Source organism: Oryza glaberrima, chromosome 5 (assembly GCF_000147395.1).
Source record: "Oryza glaberrima chromosome 5, OglaRS2, whole genome shotgun sequence".
Taxonomy (NCBI): Eukaryota; Viridiplantae; Streptophyta; class Magnoliopsida; order Poales; family Poaceae; genus Oryza; species Oryza glaberrima.
The window spans coordinates 224,013-245,578 of NC_068330.1; the positions used below are offsets into that span (position 1 = coordinate 224,013).

The 21,566-nt window shown below is 40.7% G+C and overlaps 4 protein-coding genes and 1 long non-coding RNA gene across 7 annotated transcripts; 3 read left to right on the forward strand and 2 right to left on the reverse strand.

The window, feature by feature from the left end:
* Nucleotides 1-505: 505 nt before the first annotated feature.
* On the reverse strand, nucleotides 506-3,567 carry LOC127773741 (uncharacterized). The gene is made up of 3 exons (XR_008017627.1): nucleotides 3,455-3,567; nucleotides 1,261-1,313; nucleotides 506-759 (listed from the first exon to the last, which is right to left on the reverse strand). It is a non-coding gene; the product is annotated as an uncharacterized LOC127773741 (long non-coding RNA).
* On the forward strand, nucleotides 2,588-4,866 carry LOC127773739 (ras-related protein RABA2a-like). Its single transcript, XM_052299907.1, has 2 exons — nucleotides 2,588-2,881; nucleotides 4,188-4,866. The coding sequence occupies exons 1-2, from the start codon at nucleotides 2,711-2,713 to the stop codon at nucleotides 4,677-4,679; spliced, it is 663 nt and encodes a 220-aa protein (XP_052155867.1). The 5' UTR covers nucleotides 2,588-2,710; the 3' UTR covers nucleotides 4,680-4,866.
* Nucleotides 4,867-4,987: 121 nt separating this feature from the next.
* On the reverse strand, nucleotides 4,988-8,416 carry LOC127773740 (GTP-binding protein YPTM1-like). The gene is made up of 8 exons (XM_052299908.1): nucleotides 8,193-8,416; nucleotides 8,027-8,099; nucleotides 7,856-7,903; nucleotides 7,693-7,740; nucleotides 6,726-6,797; nucleotides 6,320-6,475; nucleotides 5,868-5,971; nucleotides 4,988-5,343 (listed from the first exon to the last, which is right to left on the reverse strand). Exons 1-8 carry the CDS (start codon nucleotides 8,204-8,206, stop codon nucleotides 5,238-5,240), a joined length of 621 nt encoding a protein of 206 aa, XP_052155868.1. The 5' UTR covers nucleotides 8,207-8,416; the 3' UTR covers nucleotides 4,988-5,237.
* A 580-nt stretch (nucleotides 8,417-8,996) lies between these two features.
* On the forward strand, nucleotides 8,997-14,698 carry LOC127773738 (tubulin-folding cofactor E). Its single transcript, XM_052299905.1, has 15 exons — nucleotides 8,997-9,326; nucleotides 9,796-9,966; nucleotides 10,708-10,754; nucleotides 11,210-11,356; nucleotides 11,439-11,513; nucleotides 11,770-11,879; nucleotides 11,976-12,103; nucleotides 12,312-12,373; nucleotides 12,585-12,692; nucleotides 12,771-12,805; nucleotides 13,027-13,095; nucleotides 13,482-13,573; nucleotides 13,662-13,738; nucleotides 14,146-14,223; nucleotides 14,371-14,698. The coding sequence occupies exons 1-15, from the start codon at nucleotides 9,026-9,028 to the stop codon at nucleotides 14,467-14,469; spliced, it is 1,599 nt and encodes a 532-aa protein (XP_052155865.1). The 5' UTR covers nucleotides 8,997-9,025; the 3' UTR covers nucleotides 14,470-14,698.
* A 2,248-nt stretch (nucleotides 14,699-16,946) lies between these two features.
* On the forward strand, nucleotides 16,947-21,271 carry LOC127773311 (uncharacterized). 3 transcript variants are annotated; one of them, XM_052299362.1, is made up of 6 exons: nucleotides 16,947-17,212; nucleotides 18,920-19,087; nucleotides 19,210-19,280; nucleotides 19,938-20,043; nucleotides 20,700-20,832; nucleotides 20,938-21,271. In XM_052299362.1, exons 2-6 carry the CDS (start codon nucleotides 19,008-19,010, stop codon nucleotides 21,070-21,072), a joined length of 525 nt encoding a protein of 174 aa, XP_052155322.1. In that variant the 5' UTR covers nucleotides 16,947-17,212; nucleotides 18,920-19,007; the 3' UTR covers nucleotides 21,073-21,271. The 3 variants fall into 3 exon arrangements, with proteins under 3 accessions (XP_052155322.1, XP_052155321.1, XP_052155323.1); XM_052299361.1 differs by having other exon boundaries at nucleotides 18,926-19,087; XM_052299363.1 differs by having other exon boundaries at nucleotides 16,955-17,066; nucleotides 18,926-19,087.
* Nucleotides 21,272-21,566: the final 295 nt, after the last annotated feature.

Below are 21,566 nucleotides of genomic sequence, written 5' to 3' on the forward strand. Positions count from 1 at the left end.
TTAAAAGGTTTTAATCCCATCTAAACAAGGTCTTAAACAGGGCCTAAGTTTGTTTGTCTTAGAATCAAATTTCACATGAGGATACTTTTGAAGCTGTCATTTATTTACTAAGTGTCAGCTTCATGATGATGCATGCTAAATTTATTATCACTGTATTTTATCAAATATAGTATACTAGTAATATGCCCGTACTAACGTTACAGTAGTATTTAGTAATGCAAATCAAACAATCAAGAGAATTATATGTTTTGGCTATCAAGCATAAAATGAGATAGGTTTAGTTTTTTAGAAAAATAATGATATTATAACTGTTCCATCTTCTGAAACCATGTAATTCCTAATGTACAACTTTGATAATCAGTGAGTAGACATAAAAGTCCACACCATCCATCACCATCCAATGTTTGATTTATATCTCGTTTACAATAGAATTCATTATTTACAATAAGAAGTTTACCATTTTTCTTATAAATCATAAATAATTGGCAATTCCTATTCACCTCCCATCAAACACATTTTCCCTTTTATTTTGTCCTGTTCACATGACCTTTTATTTTGTCCTGTTCACATGACCTGGTCACCATTAGGAGGAGCAACACTACTATCTTTTTTGCAAATTGGCAAATCCATATTTCTCTCACCTACGAAGGCACTGGCCACCTTCGACCATCAACCCAATGGTTTTGTCGGTGCCCTTTCTCGCTGTGGCCAAAAGTCTGTCAACTTTATGGTGCTTACATCATGTTGTTTGATTGTGCTCTGAAGAAAAATCAAAAAGATCTCCAATTAGTCCAATGAGTAGAGCAAATACATAGAGCCCTTAGGGGAGGTTCTTCTACATTGCAGGAGAAAATATTATGTTTATCCTGCATAATACGATTGATTCCGCGGATGCTTCTCAATCATGTTTTTTAGGCTCAGCTGGACAAATAACTAAAATAAAACATTTCATAAGAATGATATAAGATGACCATAGCAATGTTATATTGCAAATTTATCTTAAAAATATCCAAATTTTCTATATAATCATCTTATAGTGCATGGCATTTCTCAAGGATCAATCTGCATGCAAACATCAAAATGGAGAATGTTCTGAGTAGATTCTCTATCTATTAACGATGCCTTACAGCATCTTGCAGTATGAGGCTTAATTTGCATTTCTCAAGAGTAGTGGCAATTAGCTCCGGTATTGTAGATTGCTACAAAATAGAAGTGGCTAACAATCAGAAGAAAGAAGAAACAGGGTAAAGAAATAAATACCTTCGGGTAGTCACAGGACCATCATTGCATGCCCAACCCTGAATCAGGTCAATCTGGATATACATTTGAATTGAACTGTCAGAAGATATTCAAAAGACTAACCAGTTATGATAATGCACTCAACAAATAATAATAAGCTAATTTTAGTTGGAACTACAATCGTTTTCCTCAAAATTAGTGTGCACTCATCAGGAATTGGTACTTTGGTAGTGCAGACATATCATGGTATCAATATCAGAATTAGCCATAAGTTCGTATCAGTATTTTTCAGGAAAGTCAGAGAAAAGCAGACAATCAATAGGCACACTACTTACTCCGTTGAAAGAAATTTCAGCATTGTTATCACAATATGACATTCTAGTTATCCTGAGAAGCTATATTTATAATTTTTGCATTGCAAATTATTGAACTGTAATGCTATCTTTTCCACTCATAAGCAGTGAAAAGATATATATCCACTCAGCTTGGTTAAAATTCTCATCTCACCTATATATACAGAAGAAAATCCATCAGGTTTCTTTAAATAGTTGTGAAATAAACAAAAAACAATCATATATTACTACGATATCAAGTTGTAAATTGCTAGAGCCCCTGCTAGAATTTAACTGTCTCAAGAAACCCATGACATGGAGGTAGGGGATCGGCAGGATTGAATACCAAAGAGGTTCTGCAGCTGCTCCTTGGCGCTGAAGTTGCAGTGCTTGACGTCACACGTCAGGCTGGAGGTAATTCAACCAGTGCAGCCGACCTGGTCGATCATGATCCCCTCCTTCTCGGCCGTCCAGGTGGTGGGGAACTGTGAATACGGTCAGGACGCCACAGTGCCACACCCGTCGGCGCGGGGTGACGGCAGCGAGACAGGCGCCGACGCCCGGTTATAATCCTATCGGCAAGGATGACGGCGGCGAGGCGGGAGAGGATGACGGCGTTGATTGGCCGAAGCGGAGGCGTCGGGAGTCGGCCGTAACGCGTACAGGAGGGCGGAGGATCGATCGCATGCGAGAGGAGATGAGGAGTTGCGCGATCAGCGCCCTACGAGCCGGGTGGGGCAGCATTTTGTGCGATGCTGATGGGGAACGGAGGGAGGTGCGTGATTTCTAATCGATCGGAGCCGTCGGATCAACTTCATCTGTTGGTTTTGGATCGTTGGATGTGTCACACGATGAATGAGTAAAACAACTTGTTGAACTGTAGGGTAGATGTGATGATGTAAGAATTGCCGTGAAGGCAAGCAAGGAGCACGAATCGCGAAGGGGAAGGAACGGTGGAGACAGGTGGTTGATTCGGCTGGGAAGTCATCTAGGAGTACTACTAGGAGTGAGTCTCCCAATAGACTAGAGTGAGCTGGCTTTATTGAGAGTTGAGTTGTTGTTGTTGAGGAGGAAGTGAAGAAGAGGCAGTAGAAAGAAGTAGCAGTAGCAGAAGAGAAGGGAGGAAGGGAATTGGATAGATGGCGGGGACGCGGCGTGCGGAGGAGGAGTACGACTACCTGTTCAAGGTGGTTCTCATCGGCGACTCCGGCGTCGGCAAGTCCAACCTCCTCTCCCGTTTCACCCGCAACGAGTTCTGCCTCGAGTCCAAGTCCACCATCGGCGTCGAGTTCGCCACCCGCACCCTCCATGTATGTCCATCTTTCATCTCCTTCCTTCCTGCTTACTGTACTTACCACTAGCTCTAGCTACCCTAGCTGCTTCGTAATTCCTTTCTCAATCAATTCAATTCCTCTTTCTCCTCGCGCGATCTACCATTTTCTGCAAGCAACCCCTCCTCTACCTTAGATCCGATCTTTCTCTTCAACCAGCAATTCTTTTTTATTTTGACAAATCCAGATCAGGGATCCAATCTGCAATCCCCTCTCTGTCGCATTCTGCTTTTTTCTCCTGCTAAAAAAAACGTGAGCTTTGCTACCTAGATCTACCACACATGCTTCTGCTCAACCATGATCTACTATCACCAATTTCATCAATTCCACATCTACCTCGCCACTCCACTACTTGCATCATTTTACTCCACTAATTTCGTTTAACACACAGAAAACAGTTTCTTTCTTCTTCTTCTTTTTTTTTAAAAAAAAAAACCAGAGGAGGAACTCAATACATACATACATAATAATATGGAGATAGGAGTAACAAGTTGCTGCAGCTCCTGCTTAAAAAATAACAACAGTGTGTGAGCGGAGCGCTCATCCACATACATGTGGGCGATGACGAGGTGCCAGCTGCGTGTGTGCCTTATGGGATCCAATGGCTTGATTGTGATATCCTGATAGGCCATAATCCCAACTGCGCCACCACCTTTACTACTCGTTCATCTCACTGTCACACTCGATTCTGTACCTGGCTTAGCAACTGCCTGACAGCTACTAGTACCTCTGTCCACAGTAATAGTTTAATTTCCTTTTAACAAAAGTAATACTTTCCACAGTAATATTAATAACCTCTTAAAGTTTCTTTCTTTCTTTCTTGTTGTACCTGCTAGGCTTTGACAGTGTCTAGCTGCGAGGCTTAAGCTGCTAAATGCTAATGACAATCAACACACACTTGTTATATACCGACCAAGAAATTGAAAATGGACCAACACAGAGAATTGTGACACCATGCTCTATGATACTTTGAAGATATAATAGGCTGCAGTTCTAGTCAGATTGTACTAAATTGTACACTTTGGGATAGCACCCTCTAATGAACTTACCATGATAAAGTAATAAACTTCCAGTGCCATATGCGTCATGCTTATTTGGAGTTTGGCCTTCAACTCATCAGCCAGTTCAGATTCTTTCCAAGTTCCAAATTATGGCCTCTCCTCCCAATTTTATCTTTTTTGGATAGTTACTGAACACTAGTTCTCTCTATTGAATGTAAACAAATGCATTAGCGTTGGAAAAATTGAAACTGATCCATTTGCATGAAATCTTTGACTTGATGTAGGTGGAGGGCAAGATAATCAAGGCGCAGATCTGGGACACCGCAGGCCAAGAGCGATACAGAGCTATCACCAGCGCTTACTACCGTGGAGCTCTAGGAGCAGTCCTGGTCTACGACGTGAGCAAGCCCACAACCTTTGACAACATCAGCCGGTGGCTCAAGGAGCTTCGCGACCACGCTGATGCAAACATCAGAATCATGCTCGTCGGCAACAAGACTGATCTGAAGCACCTTTGGGCCGTCGCGACAGACGATGCGCACAAGTTTGCTGAGGCAGAAGGGCTGTCCTACATTGAGACTTCAGCTCTTGAGGCCACAAATGTGGAGGAGGCATTCCAGCTGATTCTCGGTGACATTTACAGGGCCATCAGCAAGAAGCCCGTGGCATCAGATGAAGGCGGGGCAGGTGCCGCTGGAGGTGTCAAAGAAGGGAAGACGATCAATGTCGCTGCCGGTGATGCCAATAGTGAAAAGAAGCAATGCTGCTCAACTTAGAACGAATCCTTCAGTTTCAGATGTCATTTCGTGTACCTTGTGTGGTGCTTGTGATTGTTCTTTCTTTTTAAGTTTATTAAAGCTTCGTTGATTCATTTTGTCAGATAAATATTTACCTTGCTATACCTGACAGTCATATATTACCTAAAGCAGTTAATTACTACCATATACAGTAGTATCATGTCAAGATCATTGGTTCCTCCTGCATTACTCTTGTCCATTTTTTCAGGGTTGCATCAGTCAACATCCTGCTAATAAGCAGAAACTGACAAGCCTCCAAACACCAGCAAATGACAAGAGTGACAAGCTTGCATCAAGCATCATGATGTTCAGTTCCAACATCATGCATCATATATATTAAATTTAGGCTTATAAACTGTTTTAACAAACCGATGATATCACAAACTGTGGCAAGTAACGAACACTTTGTGCACGCATGATGATGTTGTCTAATGCTAAAGTATCATCCAATCCAATGCTTTTTTTTTCCAGCCTTGTGACGAAATGAATCCTCCAACCTTTGGCTAGTGCCATGACAGGAAGGGCGTCTTGTTGAGTTCATGATGAGCAGCAGCTACTGCTGCTGTTCTGCTGTTGAATGGGCTGGCCTCTCATGTGAATATGGACAGTTGGTTTCCTCTCCATGGCAGGTTGGGTTGCCATCCTGCAGAGGTTGCACGGCAAGGAAATTCACTAGTCAGTCAGGTAGACATAGACCCCTCGTTTGTTGTTGAAAGGCACGGAAAGGAACTAGGAGTACAAAAGGTACATAAACTGCATCATCGGCATTTATTATTCAACATGAAGAGGGTCCTATTATTTTCAGCTTAGGAATTATGGATTATCGTGGGCACGTTTCCCAAGTTCCTAAATGGTTCCATTTCTTTAAAAACTTTCTTCACCAGCATTTCTTAGAATTTTTTTAAATCAACATTTCAACTTTCTAATATTAAATTTATTCATTTGCACCCTCAAATAATTGTCATAAACTTTCATCAGCTATAAAGAAGCAATATTCAGAATGGTCATAGCCTAGGAAATCAAATTTCATGGTCGAGTGCAAAACTGGAATTTCCTTTCAAAGGATGGAAAGGTTCATGACAAAATTTGAGAAAGAAGTTCAAAATTAAGCTAGGGAAAAATATGGGCCTCCAAGGCTCCAAGGGTGCACAAATGGATTACTCCTACCTTTTCTTGATGTCTGACGACATGGTTAAGAAAGCTTCCTCCACATTGATGGATTCCTTTGCACTTGTCTCAAGAAAAGAAATCCCTAATGACTCTGCAAAAGCCTGCAATTAAACATTAACATTTCAGTCAGTTGATACCATGTTCAGTCTTTAGTCCTGAAGAGCAGAGACTGAAAATGCATTCAGGAAGATATATACCAAGAACATACAAAGATATAGGTCTACAAAAGAAGGTACATGCTACATAGTGGTTTCTGGAAATATTTTCACAACCAGGGATACAATATGACAATATCCCTTCAATAAGCTCAATGGATACTACATTGATCTATGTATGCTAACAACAGACATCTCTGATAAGTTGATGACAGCAACAATCAGTGAATATGACATTCTAAGTGTAGTATGACTGCAGAAATTTCCTATGATTTCTTTAAAACTATAAATTACCTTGGCTTCTTCTGTATCAACAACCTTACTGTCAACCAAATCACACTTGTTCCCAACTAGAAGCTTGCATACACTGTCACTGGCATACCTATCAATCTCACTCAACCACTGCTTCACATTATTGAAGCTTTCCATGTCTGTCACATCATAAACAATCTGAAAAAGTATTGTAAGATGTATTAACTCCATGCGTGGAAGTCTAGATCTTGAAAAGTAGAACACAGCATATAATGCAAAAAGAAAGAAGGAAGAAATTCAATTCAATAACAACCAACGTAAACTGTAAACCTATTCAGTCAATCGTAAATCATTCAGTACTACATCGCGGAAGAAAAACAGTACAGCTAAAAAAATCAGTGTAAGATTTTAAAGATCTTATAAACTGCAAAAACTCAATAGGACTTACAATGATTCCATGAGCTCCCCGGTAATAACTGCTTGTTATTGTCCTGAACCTTTCCTGACCTGCTGTGTCCCACTGAAAAAGAAACAACATCATTATAATAATTTGAGGGCTGAACAAATAAAGGTATATTTCATAAAGCATCAATACTCACCAAACAATTAAACATTAAGACCATAATTTCCAATTGTTTATGTATATATGTCTACTTGGCAAGCATGTGTAATCTAAATCTGATGTGAACTGATGCAGTAAATCAGCTGCTTGGCAAGTACATTGTCCCAACTCTAAGCTTTTCTTTAGGGTCCCAACTATAAGCTCTCCCTGACTATAACTCTAAGCTATGTGGTCTTAATTAGCTAGATCTTGAAAACCTCTCCTATCAACTGTACCAGTTCCCTCCAAAAACAAAGTTGCTGAACAGTCCAGTTCCTCAAATTAGTTTAGGGGTAATTGTCAATGCATGCCTGCATGGTAATTGCTCCATTTCCTGTCCATTCTCCCTTCAACAATAATAGGAGGAAAATGGCAGGTCAACAACTCAGAAAGCATGGACAAGTTGTTTCATTCAAGAATATTCTGCACAGATGGCAAAATTCTTAAATTTTACACCCATCACCATGGTTCTATCATTGTATTCCTCTAAGATTACAATTTTGGATTATTGGAACTAGCACCACGTTTTAGAATATCCAGAGAGTATAAACAAAGGGAGTAAGAACTGAAAACACCGGTCCGGCAAAAAGGAACTGAAAACCAACTTATGACTCAAGTTTTGACAGGATAATGCTAAGGGAGGATACAAGCCAAGCATCCCTAATCCATAGTAGATTGAGTTCCAAAGTTTCTAGAACTAGGCATTATCATCAAAAGTCATGCATCCCAGGCATGAATTAATCGTGCAATTATCTAAAAAATGGATTGGTCTGAACTCGCATAAGAGAATTGTCTCGATGAGGAATGAACTTACAATCTGTAGCTTCACTGTCTTCCCATCGAGTTCAATGGTTCGGATTTTCTGAAAAGGTGACACATTCACTAACAAATTAACGAAATTTGATTCAGTTAGATGATAGCAACTGCAGAATTCAATGGTTCATCAATAGCAAGAGAAGAGGAAGATTTGTACTGACGAAATCAACACCGATGGTACTGATGTAAGTGTCGATGTACGAATCGTCCTGTATGAATCAAACGAACCGGAACTTGTCAGGACGAGAAGTTAATTAAACACCGAACTGTGCTACTCTATTGAAATAAAGAAGAGAAGTTTCCGAGCGAAATTAAGATGGAGGCTTTCTTACAGCAAATCGGAGGAGGAGGCAGGACTTGCCGACGGAGGAGTCGCCGATGAGGAGCAGCTTGAACAGGTAATCGCTGCATCAGAAAACGCAAACACCATTAATCGCAGTTTCACAAAGAGGGGAAATTGGAGACGACGGCCGCGGCGGCGGAGAGTCGGGAACTTACTACTCGATGCTCATGGCGTCCTCTTGGGTTGTTGGGTCTCGACGGATTTGGAGGACGAAAAACTAACTAGAATTCTAAAAAGGCGAGGTTTTTTAGCGAAGGGGAGGAAGAGACAGGTGGAAGGAGGATCACAAGAAGAAGGCAACCTTGGAAACTAACCAAGGAAGCAAAGCGAACAAAAAGGTTGCTTCTTTTCTTGGTGCGGTCGCATCCGTTTTATCAGGCCATAAACCCAAGTCAGGAACTCCCAACTCACAACAAAGTGGGTTCGGTTTGCCGGCTAAAAAGGAATTTTTAAGAGTCAAAAAGGACTGGGAGCTTTTCATTGACAGGTGACTAAGCACAGTCAATTTCTTCCCTTGAGAGTCCAAATTAAAGTTAGGCTGTGACTCAAAATTACTATATTTATCTTTTTTTTATGTCCATATTCATGTATATTTATTTTAGGACGGAGAAAATACTAGTACAAACTTGCATGATACAGTATATTGTGAAATTTTGTATGATAATGCAAAGTGGTTTGGTTGTGGTAGGTCTTTTTTACTTATTGCTACCAATGGTGTATTATTATTAGTTAAAGATTGTAAAGCTGGTGAAAGCTTGACATATAAAGGTTTTGTTTTCATCTAGTACAGTAGTAGAGTATTTTTTTTCTTTTTTGATTGATGGTGATAAAAAAATCATCTCTCCCAGTTGCAACTTCCAAATTTGGGCCGGATAAGGCCAGCCCACAGCCCAAAATAGTGAAGCGATGGGGCTAAATGGGCCAAAGAAATGAACGGCAACTCCCAATTCACTTCACTTCGTAGTAGTAGTAGTAGGAGACGACATCCATGGCCGCCGTCGCCTTCCGCTTGGGACAGCGCGTGCACGCCGCCGGCGACCCCGCCCGCGTCGGCACCGTGCGTTACCTCGGCCCTGTCGACGGCCACCCCGGAGACTGGCTGGGCGTCGACTGGGACGCCGGCGCCGGCGGCCGCCATGACGGGTCGCTCGCCGGCCGCCGCTACTTCGTTGCCGCCGGGGAACGCTCCGCCTCCTTCGCGCGCCCCACCGCGCTCAGCGCCGGGATCACGCTCCCCGACGCCATACGCAACCGCTACCGTGTCGAGGAATTCACCAAGGAGGAACAAGGTCCGCATCCCTCGATTCCTCGGCTTCCAAATCCAAATCTTGCTGCTCTTCATTCCACCAGCTAGCTTCTTTTTCTTTTTTTTCCCATTCCACTTATTAATTTTTTGCTAAAATTCATCCTAGTACATACTTTCTACCTTCTATGCGTTGTATATAGCATTCGAGAAATTGGCTACACATTTTTTTTTGTTGCATTATACAACTTAGGCTCAAGCATTCATGTTGGCATGTGTATATGTACTACTCTTGAATTTGACAGTTGCTCATTGCTTGAGAGCATGTATGGGACACCTCGTGTTAAAATTTCAAAATCATGTGCTATTGGTGGGTTGGCGTAAGATTTTCCAGCTACTCTGTTTTCTTTTCCCTGTTTCAAGGGCAGAAGATTTTCCGTTGCTTGTAAAAGCAATATGCATACACCTTTTTACATTTATAATGATACCCGATATAAACATTTTGTTGTGTCCAGATGAAATGTATGTCTTCTCAACAAGTCAGAAGCGCGTGTCAGTGGAATTGGTTGGCAAGAACAAAGTTGAGGAAAAGCTGAAAAACCTCAATGATCTGACCAGTGCATCTGTATCCTACATGGGAGTAAGCTCAATTGGGCCAGGAGATGAACTAAAGAATTTGGTTCCAAGTACTTACTATCCTTTAATCCTTAAATCATCTCTTTTATTTGATTGTTTTGCAACCCAGCGATACATGTCAAGCTTCCTGATCTTATATATTGGAAACGTTACCTTCCTTAGAGGGAACACAATGTATATATTTTGTTTGGTTCACTGGAGGCTCTGCAGCTAAAGCATTTAGTTCACTGCATATTTTGGCATTGGAAATGAGATAATGGAATAGAGTTTATAGTTTCTTAACGTATGCAAAATTAAAAGGGTGGTAACCTAAAGTACTTCGTATTTGTGTCACTTTTTATTCTTTGAGTGTAAATTTGAGACTCGATGTACTGACCGACTGTAACAACGTCGGCATCTACAATAACTGAGTTGAAATACCTTTTAGCTGCATTTTCTTATTAAAGTTTCCTTTAGCAAACTAAATATGTGTTCACCCCACAGCTGGGTCATTTTCAACTACAATATTCTCATATTTCCTATAAAGATGACATTATGTATTGGCTCACCTCTAGCATCTAGGTTCTGGGTTAAGACTAGTCCCTTAGGACCTAATTCAGTTGTATCACCATTACATAATCTATTTGAAAATGGCATGAATTCTCTTAGGCCATTAGTAGGCACTGAGCAATGGAGGGATGATTTTACTAGTAAACATTCATTAGAAATTTGCTGGCAGGACTGTCATGCATACTTGGCCTATGTTTATCCTGAATTCTGATGAGTACTGACAATAGTTTTGCTCGTTTCAGATCTCAGACAGCTTGATTTAACTGGAAATCTTCTCTCTCAGTGGCAAGTATGTACCTCAAGAGACTAACATTATGGTTAGCACAATTTTTAATTAGTATGGATATAACATACAAAACTTCATAAATTGAAACATGCACATCAAAAGGCTGTATGCTCTTCATTACAATGGTGCCACATTGTGCTGTTGAACTTCATTACTCATAAGCTTGGAGTTTATTCAAATTTATGTTATTTTGACCTAGAAGTAAAACTTGTGGTATATCCCTGTATTGGATTATTAATACTTCTCATGTGCGTTGGTAAGCTATGTAATCATCACCATCCATCTTATCTTTTTCACCTCTGTTGAAAGCACATTTAGCATCTTTTACTCACTTGACAGTACAGGTCACGATTTGCTTGATATCCTGAACTTTCAATTGTTTTGTTATGTTTTCTCACAATTGATGCTAATGTTATGTTTCTTTTGGCATTTGGCTGAACAGTTTTGTTCTTTCACAGGATATATTCTCTCTGTGTGAAGCTCTGGCATCACTGGAAATTCTTGATTTGACAAACAATACCATGGAGAATGACTTTACTGACAGTTCATCTGTCAAGAATATCCGTGTTTTGGTTCTCAACTACTGTGGTGTAACATGGGAACTGGTATGCCCCTTGGCTGACACAATTAAGCTTCTACTTATTGATGCCAATCACAGTATAAGTTGATGTTTATTTATGTGAACAGGTTGAAAAGATTAAAGTCTCATTTTCATGTCTCAGTGAACTCCATCTAATGACGAACAGGATAAAAGCAATGATGGTTAGCGTTTCTTCTTGTACATTTTTTTGCCATGCATTTTATGCCTACTGCTTCATTTACTGTTATTCATCCAAAGTAAAACAGAAACTCCTCATAAAAGTTTTCCCCTGGCTAACTGGAAAATGATCCATTTGGAAATTTGAATAGGTAGTCCTTCCAAATCTTGCAGTGCAAGGTTTTCCTTCTTCAACTTTGTGTACATTAAGAAACAGCTTTGAAGAACTAACTATAAACTATCATGTGTCCGCTTATCTAGACTCCAGTTGGAAATATTGTTCAAGGTTTCAATACACTGCGACTCTTAAATTTAGAAGACAATCACATTGATTCATGGGATGAAATTGTGAAACTATCTTACTTAAGAAGGTACAAATGTATAACTGAAGCTTTTGTCTTAAGTTAATGTTACTTCTGCATTTCAGAACTGTAGATATTGATGTTTTTCCTTCTTTTTTGGGGCAGCTTGGAACAACTCCATTTGAATAAGAACATGCTAAAACATGTAACATATCCATCCAATCCTCCTCCACTAGGATCTCTTGGCGATGCAGCTGTTTTGCCTTTTGAAAAACTACGAGTTCTTCTCTTAGGTATTTTTTGTGATCTGGCTTCCCTTATCTATTCCATAACAAAATATCGAATCTAAGATATTTTCTGTAATATCTGGCTTCCGTTATCTATTTGGGAAAATTGATCATGCGCCATGAAATGTTTTCCATAATATTTTCTGTTTAAGAACTGCCTTTAATTCAAGTAAGTTCAAAATGACTTGCTAATGATCACTTTCAAATGCCTCAGGATCTAACCAGATAGATGAGGTCCTTTCTGTGGATTCACTTAACCTCTTTCCGAGTTTAACAGTAAGCAAGTTTCTTTCTAATGGTTTGTGTTTATTATTCTGAAATTTAGTATTGATGTTCAATTCCTTTTCTATGAGGTTTGAACAGTTAGAACTGCAAGATTTTGATACACTGCGATTCTTAGATTTACAAGAATGTTATGATGTACACCACACTGTATTTTTATTAGTTATGGCTTAGCACGCCAATACTAATATCTACTTTTCTAAAGGATGTCAGGCTTTCTGATAATCCTGTAGCTGACCCTGCCAAGGGCGGCGTGCCTCGATTTGTGCTTATCGCCCGACTAGGAAAAGTTAAAATACTGAATGGTAGTGAGGTATGTTGAGTCCCTGGATGTTTCTTGAGCATGTATGTTGTACAAATATGTTACTTCATCTTTCTTTTCCATATCCAGATAAGTCCACGTGAGCGAAGGGAAGCAGAGATACGGTCAGTTAATCCCTTCTGTAAATTTATTACCTTCTTTTATGATGTATAGGGCCTCAGTATATGGCTAGCCATCCATTATTTACATGTGTGTTTATCCATGCCAACGGTGAATTTTTCTTCTGGTTTTCTAGAAAGTGTTTTTGCACTTATCTATATTGTCTTGCTTTTCTCGAAGGAATACCACAATTACGATATCTGATACTTTTGATGCAAAAACATAGATATGTTCGCCTTGTTATGGGAAAAGCTGAATCATATGATCCTGAAGAGATCAAACGGCTGCACCCTAGGTAAGGTTGTCCAATTTCCCTTCTTTACTTTTTGACACCACATGACCATGATATAACCAAAGGATTTTTCACTACATATGCCATTATTTTGCTGCAAAGGACACATGTTGTTACTTAAATGATTTCACCACATGAGCTGTGACCTTACTAACTAGAAAAGCTCTACCTAGTCAATTCCAGCCTATATGATCTCAGTTATACCTGTTATTCAACAATTAGGATTATATGTCTATCTTGATGTTTACACGCGCTTCCAAATTTGTGTTGCTTGGCTTCATTTGCTAAATTTAACTTCCCTGGGACTAGGCTGGGACAGATACCTGATCATAGTGACGCACCAATTATTAATTGGATTATGCTTAGGCAATAACGATTTGTCAATGCAGATTTGCTGAGCTGAAGGCCTTTCATGGTATTGAGGATGAGAAGCCGAGTTCAAGGACTTCTGGTCCTCAAAAAATGGCTTCTGGGCTTATAAGTAATAATGTTGAACTATAATTAAGGCAAGAGAGTTGTATGGTATGCATGCGAGGAAGTGAGTTTTTCTTTTCCTCCGTTGCACACAGGTATCACCTTGAAATGCGTAGGGCCATCTATGGGTGAGAAGCAACCATTGACAAAGAAGCTGCCTCCTGCAACTACTGTAAGTACTTCTTGGGTCCTATTACTACTTATTAGCTGTCCTTTTTTCGTGTTTGAGTCTTTGAGACCAGCAGATAGAGAAAAACGATTCTCTTTTTTCGTATGCACACTTTCCGAGCTGCTAAATGGTGTGTGCTTTACAAAAATTATTTATAGAAAAGTTGCTTTAAAAAATCATATTAATCAATTTTTCAAGTTTGAAATAATTAATACTCAATTAATCATGTGTTAATGACTTACCTCATTTGGTGTATCTTTTCAATCTTCTCCTTTCCTTTCCTCTCAAACACAGGTTGGTTATGTTTAGCTTTCACATGCGAGATATTAGTGGCAACTTGCTGACAGTGATATAACATGCTCTCCTGTTTTGCTACGACGGCTAAATTGCCTATGATTTGCATGTTATAGGTTGGAAAGTTAAAATCTTTGTGCGAGAGCTTCTTTAAACTGAAGGACGTTAAACTGAGACTGTATCTTGAGGAAGAGGTATGGATTATTTGTGCTCATTGCTCATGTATTAAAATGTTGTCGAGAAAGGAAAAAAAAAAAAGAAAAGAAGAGGCAGAAAGCTAGGTAGGGTAAAATACTTGCATGCTGGAACGGCTGGGATCTGATCGATTTGCATTTTGACAGGGTTGCCCTCTGCCGCAATTCTTCGAGGAAGACACGGTTTCTCTCATGGAGCTTGGGATCGGCACGGGATCGACCATTATCGTGGACGAAGAAAGCTAGCCTAATCTAGTTTACTGGCATTCTTTGTGTGCGTTTTAATTTGATTTATTTGAGTAAATTTGGTGTGTTGAGCTGGAGAAAACAAAGTCCCTGTAACATGGTACAAATGCTCAAGTAACTTACACTCGGCAGCTTAACGCCATCAAATGTGTGTGCATGTACGTGCTCTCGAGTCTCGACTCGACCACATTATGAGTCATGACAGACAGACAATCATTCTTGCTGTTTAGTACCTTTTGAGCATAATGGCTGGTTATAGCAACTTATCTTGCTGTTTATCTTTTAATCATAATGGCGGGCTGGTTATAGTAACTTTTAGATGTAAATCTAGACATATTTTTTTATCAAGATATATAATTAAAAGTTATTATATTGTGAGACGGATGGAGTACTATTTTTTTTTCTTGTTTGCACAAGAAAAAAAAACTGGATGTAGCATATGATTCTCCAAGCCTTTTCTATCTGCCGCGTCGCTCTCCATCCAGCGATGGTGAATTCGTCAAATCTACCCCATAGTTCAACAAATGATTTCAGTCATCACTCATTCTTTCGGTTCTCACGCAACGGTTTAGATCGCATCTGCGGAATTGACATTGTGCTATCTTCAGGATTGGGTTTCACTAGAATGCCATCCTAAAATGTGGCTTTGCTAAAACACCATTTTCAAACCAGTACAACTTGCTGGAATGCCATTTCTTCCTCTCTTTTTTTTAATCAAATTACATGAATTTTACCTTGTTTTTCTTGATGAGCTGACCAAAATACCCCCTCTAGATTTCATCCCCTCTTTCGTTGCTTTGTTCCCATCACCGGTGAGCCACCGCCACCATTCTCCTTGGCTCCTTCTCGTGCTTGCAAAGGACCCAGATGTTGATATCATGAAAATGATATTATCTCTCAGTTACTATGATGTTCCTCACCATTTGAGAGCTTGTTTGCTGTACCTGAGTATATTTCCAGAAGATAATGAGATCAACAAACAACGTTTGATAAATAGATGGATCGCAGAAGGATTCATTCTCGAAGAACAAGGGTTAACAGACTTCATATGAAGTTGGTGAACGCTATTTTAACTAGCTCATCAATAGATGCTTGATCCAATTCCAACCAGTTGGTTCAAAGCATGGTCAAGCAAAGGCATGGTCAAGTTGATGGCATCATTCTTGATTTCCTTGCATGCAATGCAAGGCTTCTGAAGAGAATTTTGTTACCCCATTCGATTCAATGATGATACAGAGCAAGGGCTTGTTTCAGACAATAAGGTGGTCAGGGTTGGTAGGCTTCGTTCGTGTGAATAATCAGAATGGACAGCACGGCTGCTCTTCTCCGTGAGGAAGCAGATGATGCTCCAGCGCGCCACCTCGATCCTCCCCGAACAGCCAGCCTCTCCTTGTTCATCTGCCAGAACGCGCGCGCCCACGAGCCTCCTCGCCGACATGGCTGCGCCGCCCCCTCCTCCACTCCATCGCAGCAGCACAGCCGGCCGACGACGACAGTGTGCCCCGCTTCCGGATCCTGTCCAGCCGCCTCACCACCGCCCTCGCACCCACGCTGTTGCCTCCCTCGTCGTCGCGCCGGCTTCTTCCCCTCCTCTCACCAACCAACCAAGAACAACAGACAACGGGCAGATAGCGTGCCTACCGCTGCCCGCCAGGGGCAAAAAGGTCTGTCTATGTGCCAAAACATTTTCAATTCATGTAAAATGGAGAAAATGAATGGCATTCCAGCAGCAAATTGTACTCGTTTGAGAGTTGCATTTTAGCGAAGCCACATTTTTCAAAGATGGTATAATATCAATTTTCTCGTCTCGACCTACCACTCCTGTATCTCTGTATACGCATCAAACGCCCACAGTCTGCTCCATGTTCTGCATTACTCGTGATCTTCCTCCCCTCCCTTTCAACCACCGCCACCGAATTTCCTCACAGCCATCATCATCGCGATTGCCAACAATCCCCCACCTCGGGTTTGTCGTTGCGGTGACCGAGCCCCCGCCAACCGTCGTGCCACGCCACCTTGCCTCGCCCTAGCGCTATTGTTGATTCGTCAGATCGAGGTCTAGCCGCCGGCTTTGTGCCGCCCGAGAGCATGAAGAACGCGGGGTTGGTGTGAGGGATCCTCGGCTCGATCGAGGTGCAACCCGTTCATGACGTGAGCGCTCCCGGCCATTGGGAGCCACGTCAGCCGACGGCCTCCGCCGTCGAGTTTTTCCCCACCGCCCGACACCTTCTCCCTACCCATTGGCGAATGCCCTGGAGGTTTAGGTTGAGATGGGAGTAGAGGGGAGTGAGGTGAAAGAAGATTGCTGGTTGGCTTGTGGGGGCCCTACACTGACTCAGCCGCCACGTGAACAACAACAACAATTAAAAGTGATCCTGTTAAAACTCAACGACAAGATAAGGGACCTTAGATGAACTTTTTTGGGATATGAAAAAACTCCAGCCTCATGGGCCTGTGCATATGACCCATACCGCGGCAGCAGAGCGCTGCACGACCTCCGCCTCCGCAATCCGTCCCGTCCCGTCTCCTCGCCTGCCGATCTCCATCTAGCAGAGGTGGCGCCGGCGTCCTCCTGCTCCCGCCGCATTCGCTCGCCGGTGAGCATCCTAATCCATCCCATCCGGCCTCGGCCTCGGCCTCGAATTTCGTCTCCTCGCCCGCCGCTTGCGCCGATCCCCATCCTGCGAGCAGAGGTGGCGCCCGGCGTCCTCCTTCAATTCTTCCACCGCATCGTCGCTCGCCGGTGAGCATCCCCTCCCTACCCACACCGTACCACATCAGGTATTCTGCGTTATCCCTCAAAAAGTTTGGGGGTTCAACCGAAACAGGGTTAGATCTGCCTCTGCCCAGCTCCACCTACTTCCAACTTGTTGTTAATTTTGATTTCCATTTTTATTATAGCAGATGTAATTTGGTCATCCAAACACCCTTAGAACGAAACATGTAAGCTCACATAATTTGTACTCATCCAAACTCACATAAATTTCTTAAGAAGAATCTAGACCACAAACTACTCATAGTCACACAAAATATCTTTTTATCAAGGTATATTCTTATAAGAAATTTTCATTCCACAAAATTTTCTAAAGGACATACTGTCACACTTGGCATTAATCTAATTTAACTTTTTTTTCTTTATCAGGTTATAAATTTTCTAAAAGACATTTGTGCCACTTGCATGAATCTAATTTAACATTCTTTCTTTATCAGGTTATAAATTGAAACCATTGAACATACTTTGTCTTCCCGTCCCTAAAACATTGTGATATATCTATAATATTTTAATGTTTTTAATTTTAAAAATAATTTAGACTAATAATATAGATATTTAAATTAGGTAATTAATAAATTCAAATAAACTATAGTTTAGAATAAAAATGCAAAATGATATGTGCCAAGTACAATCTAATAACAATAAAATGTTAGAAACAATATTAATTCAATATTTTTATAAATTTTAAGTACGATTCATACATAAAATTAAAGAAAAATATAAATTTATATGTAAGTGAGAACATAATAAAATGTAAGTTAAAATCATTAAAGGAAAAATATTATTAATAAACAATGATGTTGATGTATTTCTAAATATTTTCACGTATTATTTATTAAATGTCAATGAGTGAAATGTATGATTTACCATGTGACAGATTAATTATTAAAATTGTATTGTTTTCATCCGTTGCAATGCACAGGCATTTTGCTAGTCCACCTAAATTAAACCAAACAAATGGAGTAGTATATACTAAGGGAATGGTAATTATGCATATGTAACACCAATTTACTTGAAATTTTAATATCCAAAAACTAGATAGATAGGGGTTAATATGTAAAAGTGCCTTTCTCCATTAAATTAATTCCACTTTCCCACCTCACCTCCAAAAACTAGCAACTAGATAGATAGGGGTTAATATGTAAAAGTGCCTTTCCCTATTAAATTAATTCTACTTCCCCACCTCACCTCCTCTTCGATTGATTTGAGGAGATAGGGGTTAATATGTAAAAGTGCCTTTCCCCATTAAATTAATTCTACTTCCCCACCTCATCTCCTCTTCGATTGATTTGAGGAAGAGATTCAGTCACCTTTTTTGTCAGATCTTGCCAAGTGTTGCCCACACGCTCGATTTCGTCAACTCCTCCGCTCCCATCTTTCCAAGCAAAAAAAAAATCTTTTTCGCACAAGCAATCCAAATCCAAACCCAAAGGTGGAGCCTTTCTTCCGATTTAAGCCACCCACCCTGTTCACAAGCAATCCAAATCCAAACCCAAAGGTGGAGCCTTTCTTCCAATTTAAGACACCCACCCTGTTCACCCCCGCTTCCAATCCAATTCCTCCTTCGTCTCCTTCCCCTACAAGTTGGGTTGGATAGTTGCACTTCACCATTTCTTGGATTGTTTCATGATGCAAGGCCAGACATTTATTTGTTCCGCGCGATTTGATCATAAAAAGTTGCAGGTTCTGGTTTCTTGGTGCCCGCAACAGATAGGCTATTGCGTTTTGCTGGACTCTTCTTTTTCTTGAAAAGTTTGCCAAGAAAATGTCGTTTTTCACGAGGATTGGCGTTTGGCCATGGATACAGAACAAGGTCGTCGATCCCCTAATGCAAGTAGTTAGAAGGTAAGTTTTCCCCCTTCCATCCGGTGTCACATCTTGGGCTAGATCTGCTTAACTTCTTCGCGAAATGGTTTGTTTTCATTTTGTCCTTGCGTTGCTGACAACTTTCATGTAATGTTGTGCAGGGGAGCTGAGCCGAAGCAACTGGCTTTCTCTGCTGCTCTTGGTGTCACCCTTGGGATCTTTCCGATATGTGGTAAGGAGCCTCTCAAGCCTCAGCATGTCTTCATTGTACCAGATTTTTCTCATAGTTTAACTGAACAAAAGAAGATATCCAAATTAACTGAGTTAAGTGGCCTTAGACAGCCAAGGAGGTTATGATTAGATACAAATTTGCGCATTTAAGCTGTGTAGTTTCATTGTGGCTTTTGATAAGCTGGGGCACTAACTTTTTTTTATTCTTGAAACAATGACTTCCTGCTCCATGGTCTTGAAGAAATAGCACACAATCCTTTTTGGTAAATTACAGATACATGTAGAGTACGTGTATTTAATCTGTTGTGAAATTCGAAGTTCAGTGTTGTTGCGATGCAATGGTAATAGTGTTCTGGTTCTAGAAAGATTAATTCTGGTTGTTATCTTAGAAGTTTGGAGGATCCGTTTTATATTCTCGAGCACTTGTAATTATGATGTGGAGTAGCTACCGAGTTAAAAAGTTTCACAATATTTCTGTGGTGATGATGCTCAATCATGTCTGTGTATAATCCTGCAAGTGAAACTGTCAACACTTTTCACTGTGTGGCATGAAGTTGTAACTTGTAAGCATCGTGCCTGCTGAGCTACTGGTAAAGTGGCAAGCATGTCATATATTCCTCAAAACAACATGATGCATCTTGAGCTTTCATGATTGCAGGGACCACTGTTATTCTTTGTGGAGTTGCAATAGCAATGTTGGGAAGTCGCTGCAATGCTGTTACTGTCATGGTTCTAAATTTCGTTGTTACTCCCCTTGAGCTAAGGTAAACTTGTATTAAATTATTGAGAAGCCACATTCCTGTTGTGCTATCTCTTTGCATGTTCTTTTGTATATACGCCAAACTTTGTTCATAACAGTATGGTGGTCTTTTGCATCATAAAATAGTCCTAGACGTCTGTAAATGCTTGATCTTCTATGTCAAGCTTTGCTCTATGATACGAATCTATGATAGGCCAGGCTATCTGATTTCTTTTGAGTTTGTGTAGCCTGAGTTCCCCTGTTTGGTACTCTGGTATTATCTTGCTTACAGTTTGCATCTTTACATATTATAATCCTCATGTGCATACACTCCCAAATCCATTTTTGTGTTCTTATTAGCTATTTATGGCTTTTGTAAATGCATTTGCTGTTGCTCATTGCTTGCATCTGATGCCTTCTGTATGAATATTTGGATATGTTACAATTTCTGATGTATCCATGAACTGCTTTACTTCAGGTCTTTGCCTTTGCACTTTCATTTATATGTATATTTTCTCTGTAAATGACTAACGGTACCTAGTGCAACAGTGTAGATTTATGACCCATGACAATCTTTGAATTGATTTACCACTGCTGGTGACCTTGTCATTTTGCCAGATTCCTCACTTGGTTTCCATGTGTTTGGCTTTGCTAATTCATTACTGATTATGTTCTGTTCAGCTTGATTGTCCCTTTCTTGCGTTTCGGAGAAGTTATCACAGGCAGTGGACACTTCCCTTTGACTTCAGATGCATTCAAGAAGGTTATCACTGGCCAGGCCTCAAAGGATGTGATGCTCAGCATTGTGCATGCGGTTAGTAAACAAACTTCATCTATTATCCATCTAGCTGATGATATGGCCATTGCTTTGCCTTTGAGGAAACACTGACATGAGTTCTACTGCCAATGCGGATCATAGATGCTCGGGTGGCTGATCGCTGCACCGTTCGCACTTGCTGCGCTGTACATGGTTTTCATCCCTTGTTTCAAGCTTATGGTCGACAGGTTTGGCGGCGTTCCGTCGAGTCCAAGGACGCCGATCAAATTAGTGTAGCCGTGATGTGGAGAGTGATCTGTCCAATACAACGCTTCTGAAGCTGTATATATCAATTATAATTTGTCATGTCCTCAGATTGAGATTGGTCCCTGCCAACATTTTGCTGGGCCATCCTGGACGCCTGTATGAACAAAATCTATCTTCAGAGGCATATATGATGATTCAGCGTATTGCATTCAGGCGTCTGCCTGGGTTATATTTCCTTCTAAATTTGAGTCAAAACTGAAGCCTTCTCGTCGACCTGGTTTAGTGTTTCGCTCTTCACAGCCATGGTACCTCATTGAGATGAGCATTCATTTGCTAATTTGCGTTTAATTGTGGATTTGTGGTTCATGGCAAGCAATTCAAAATGCTTCCTAGGAAATCTGCAACAAACCTTTCTTTACTGTCTCTAGATTATGTTTTTGCTCCTCAATTGATGATCACAGAAAGCCTATGGGCTATGGTACAATCTCATGGTAGTATCTCTGTGGATGGAAACTTGTAGCTGT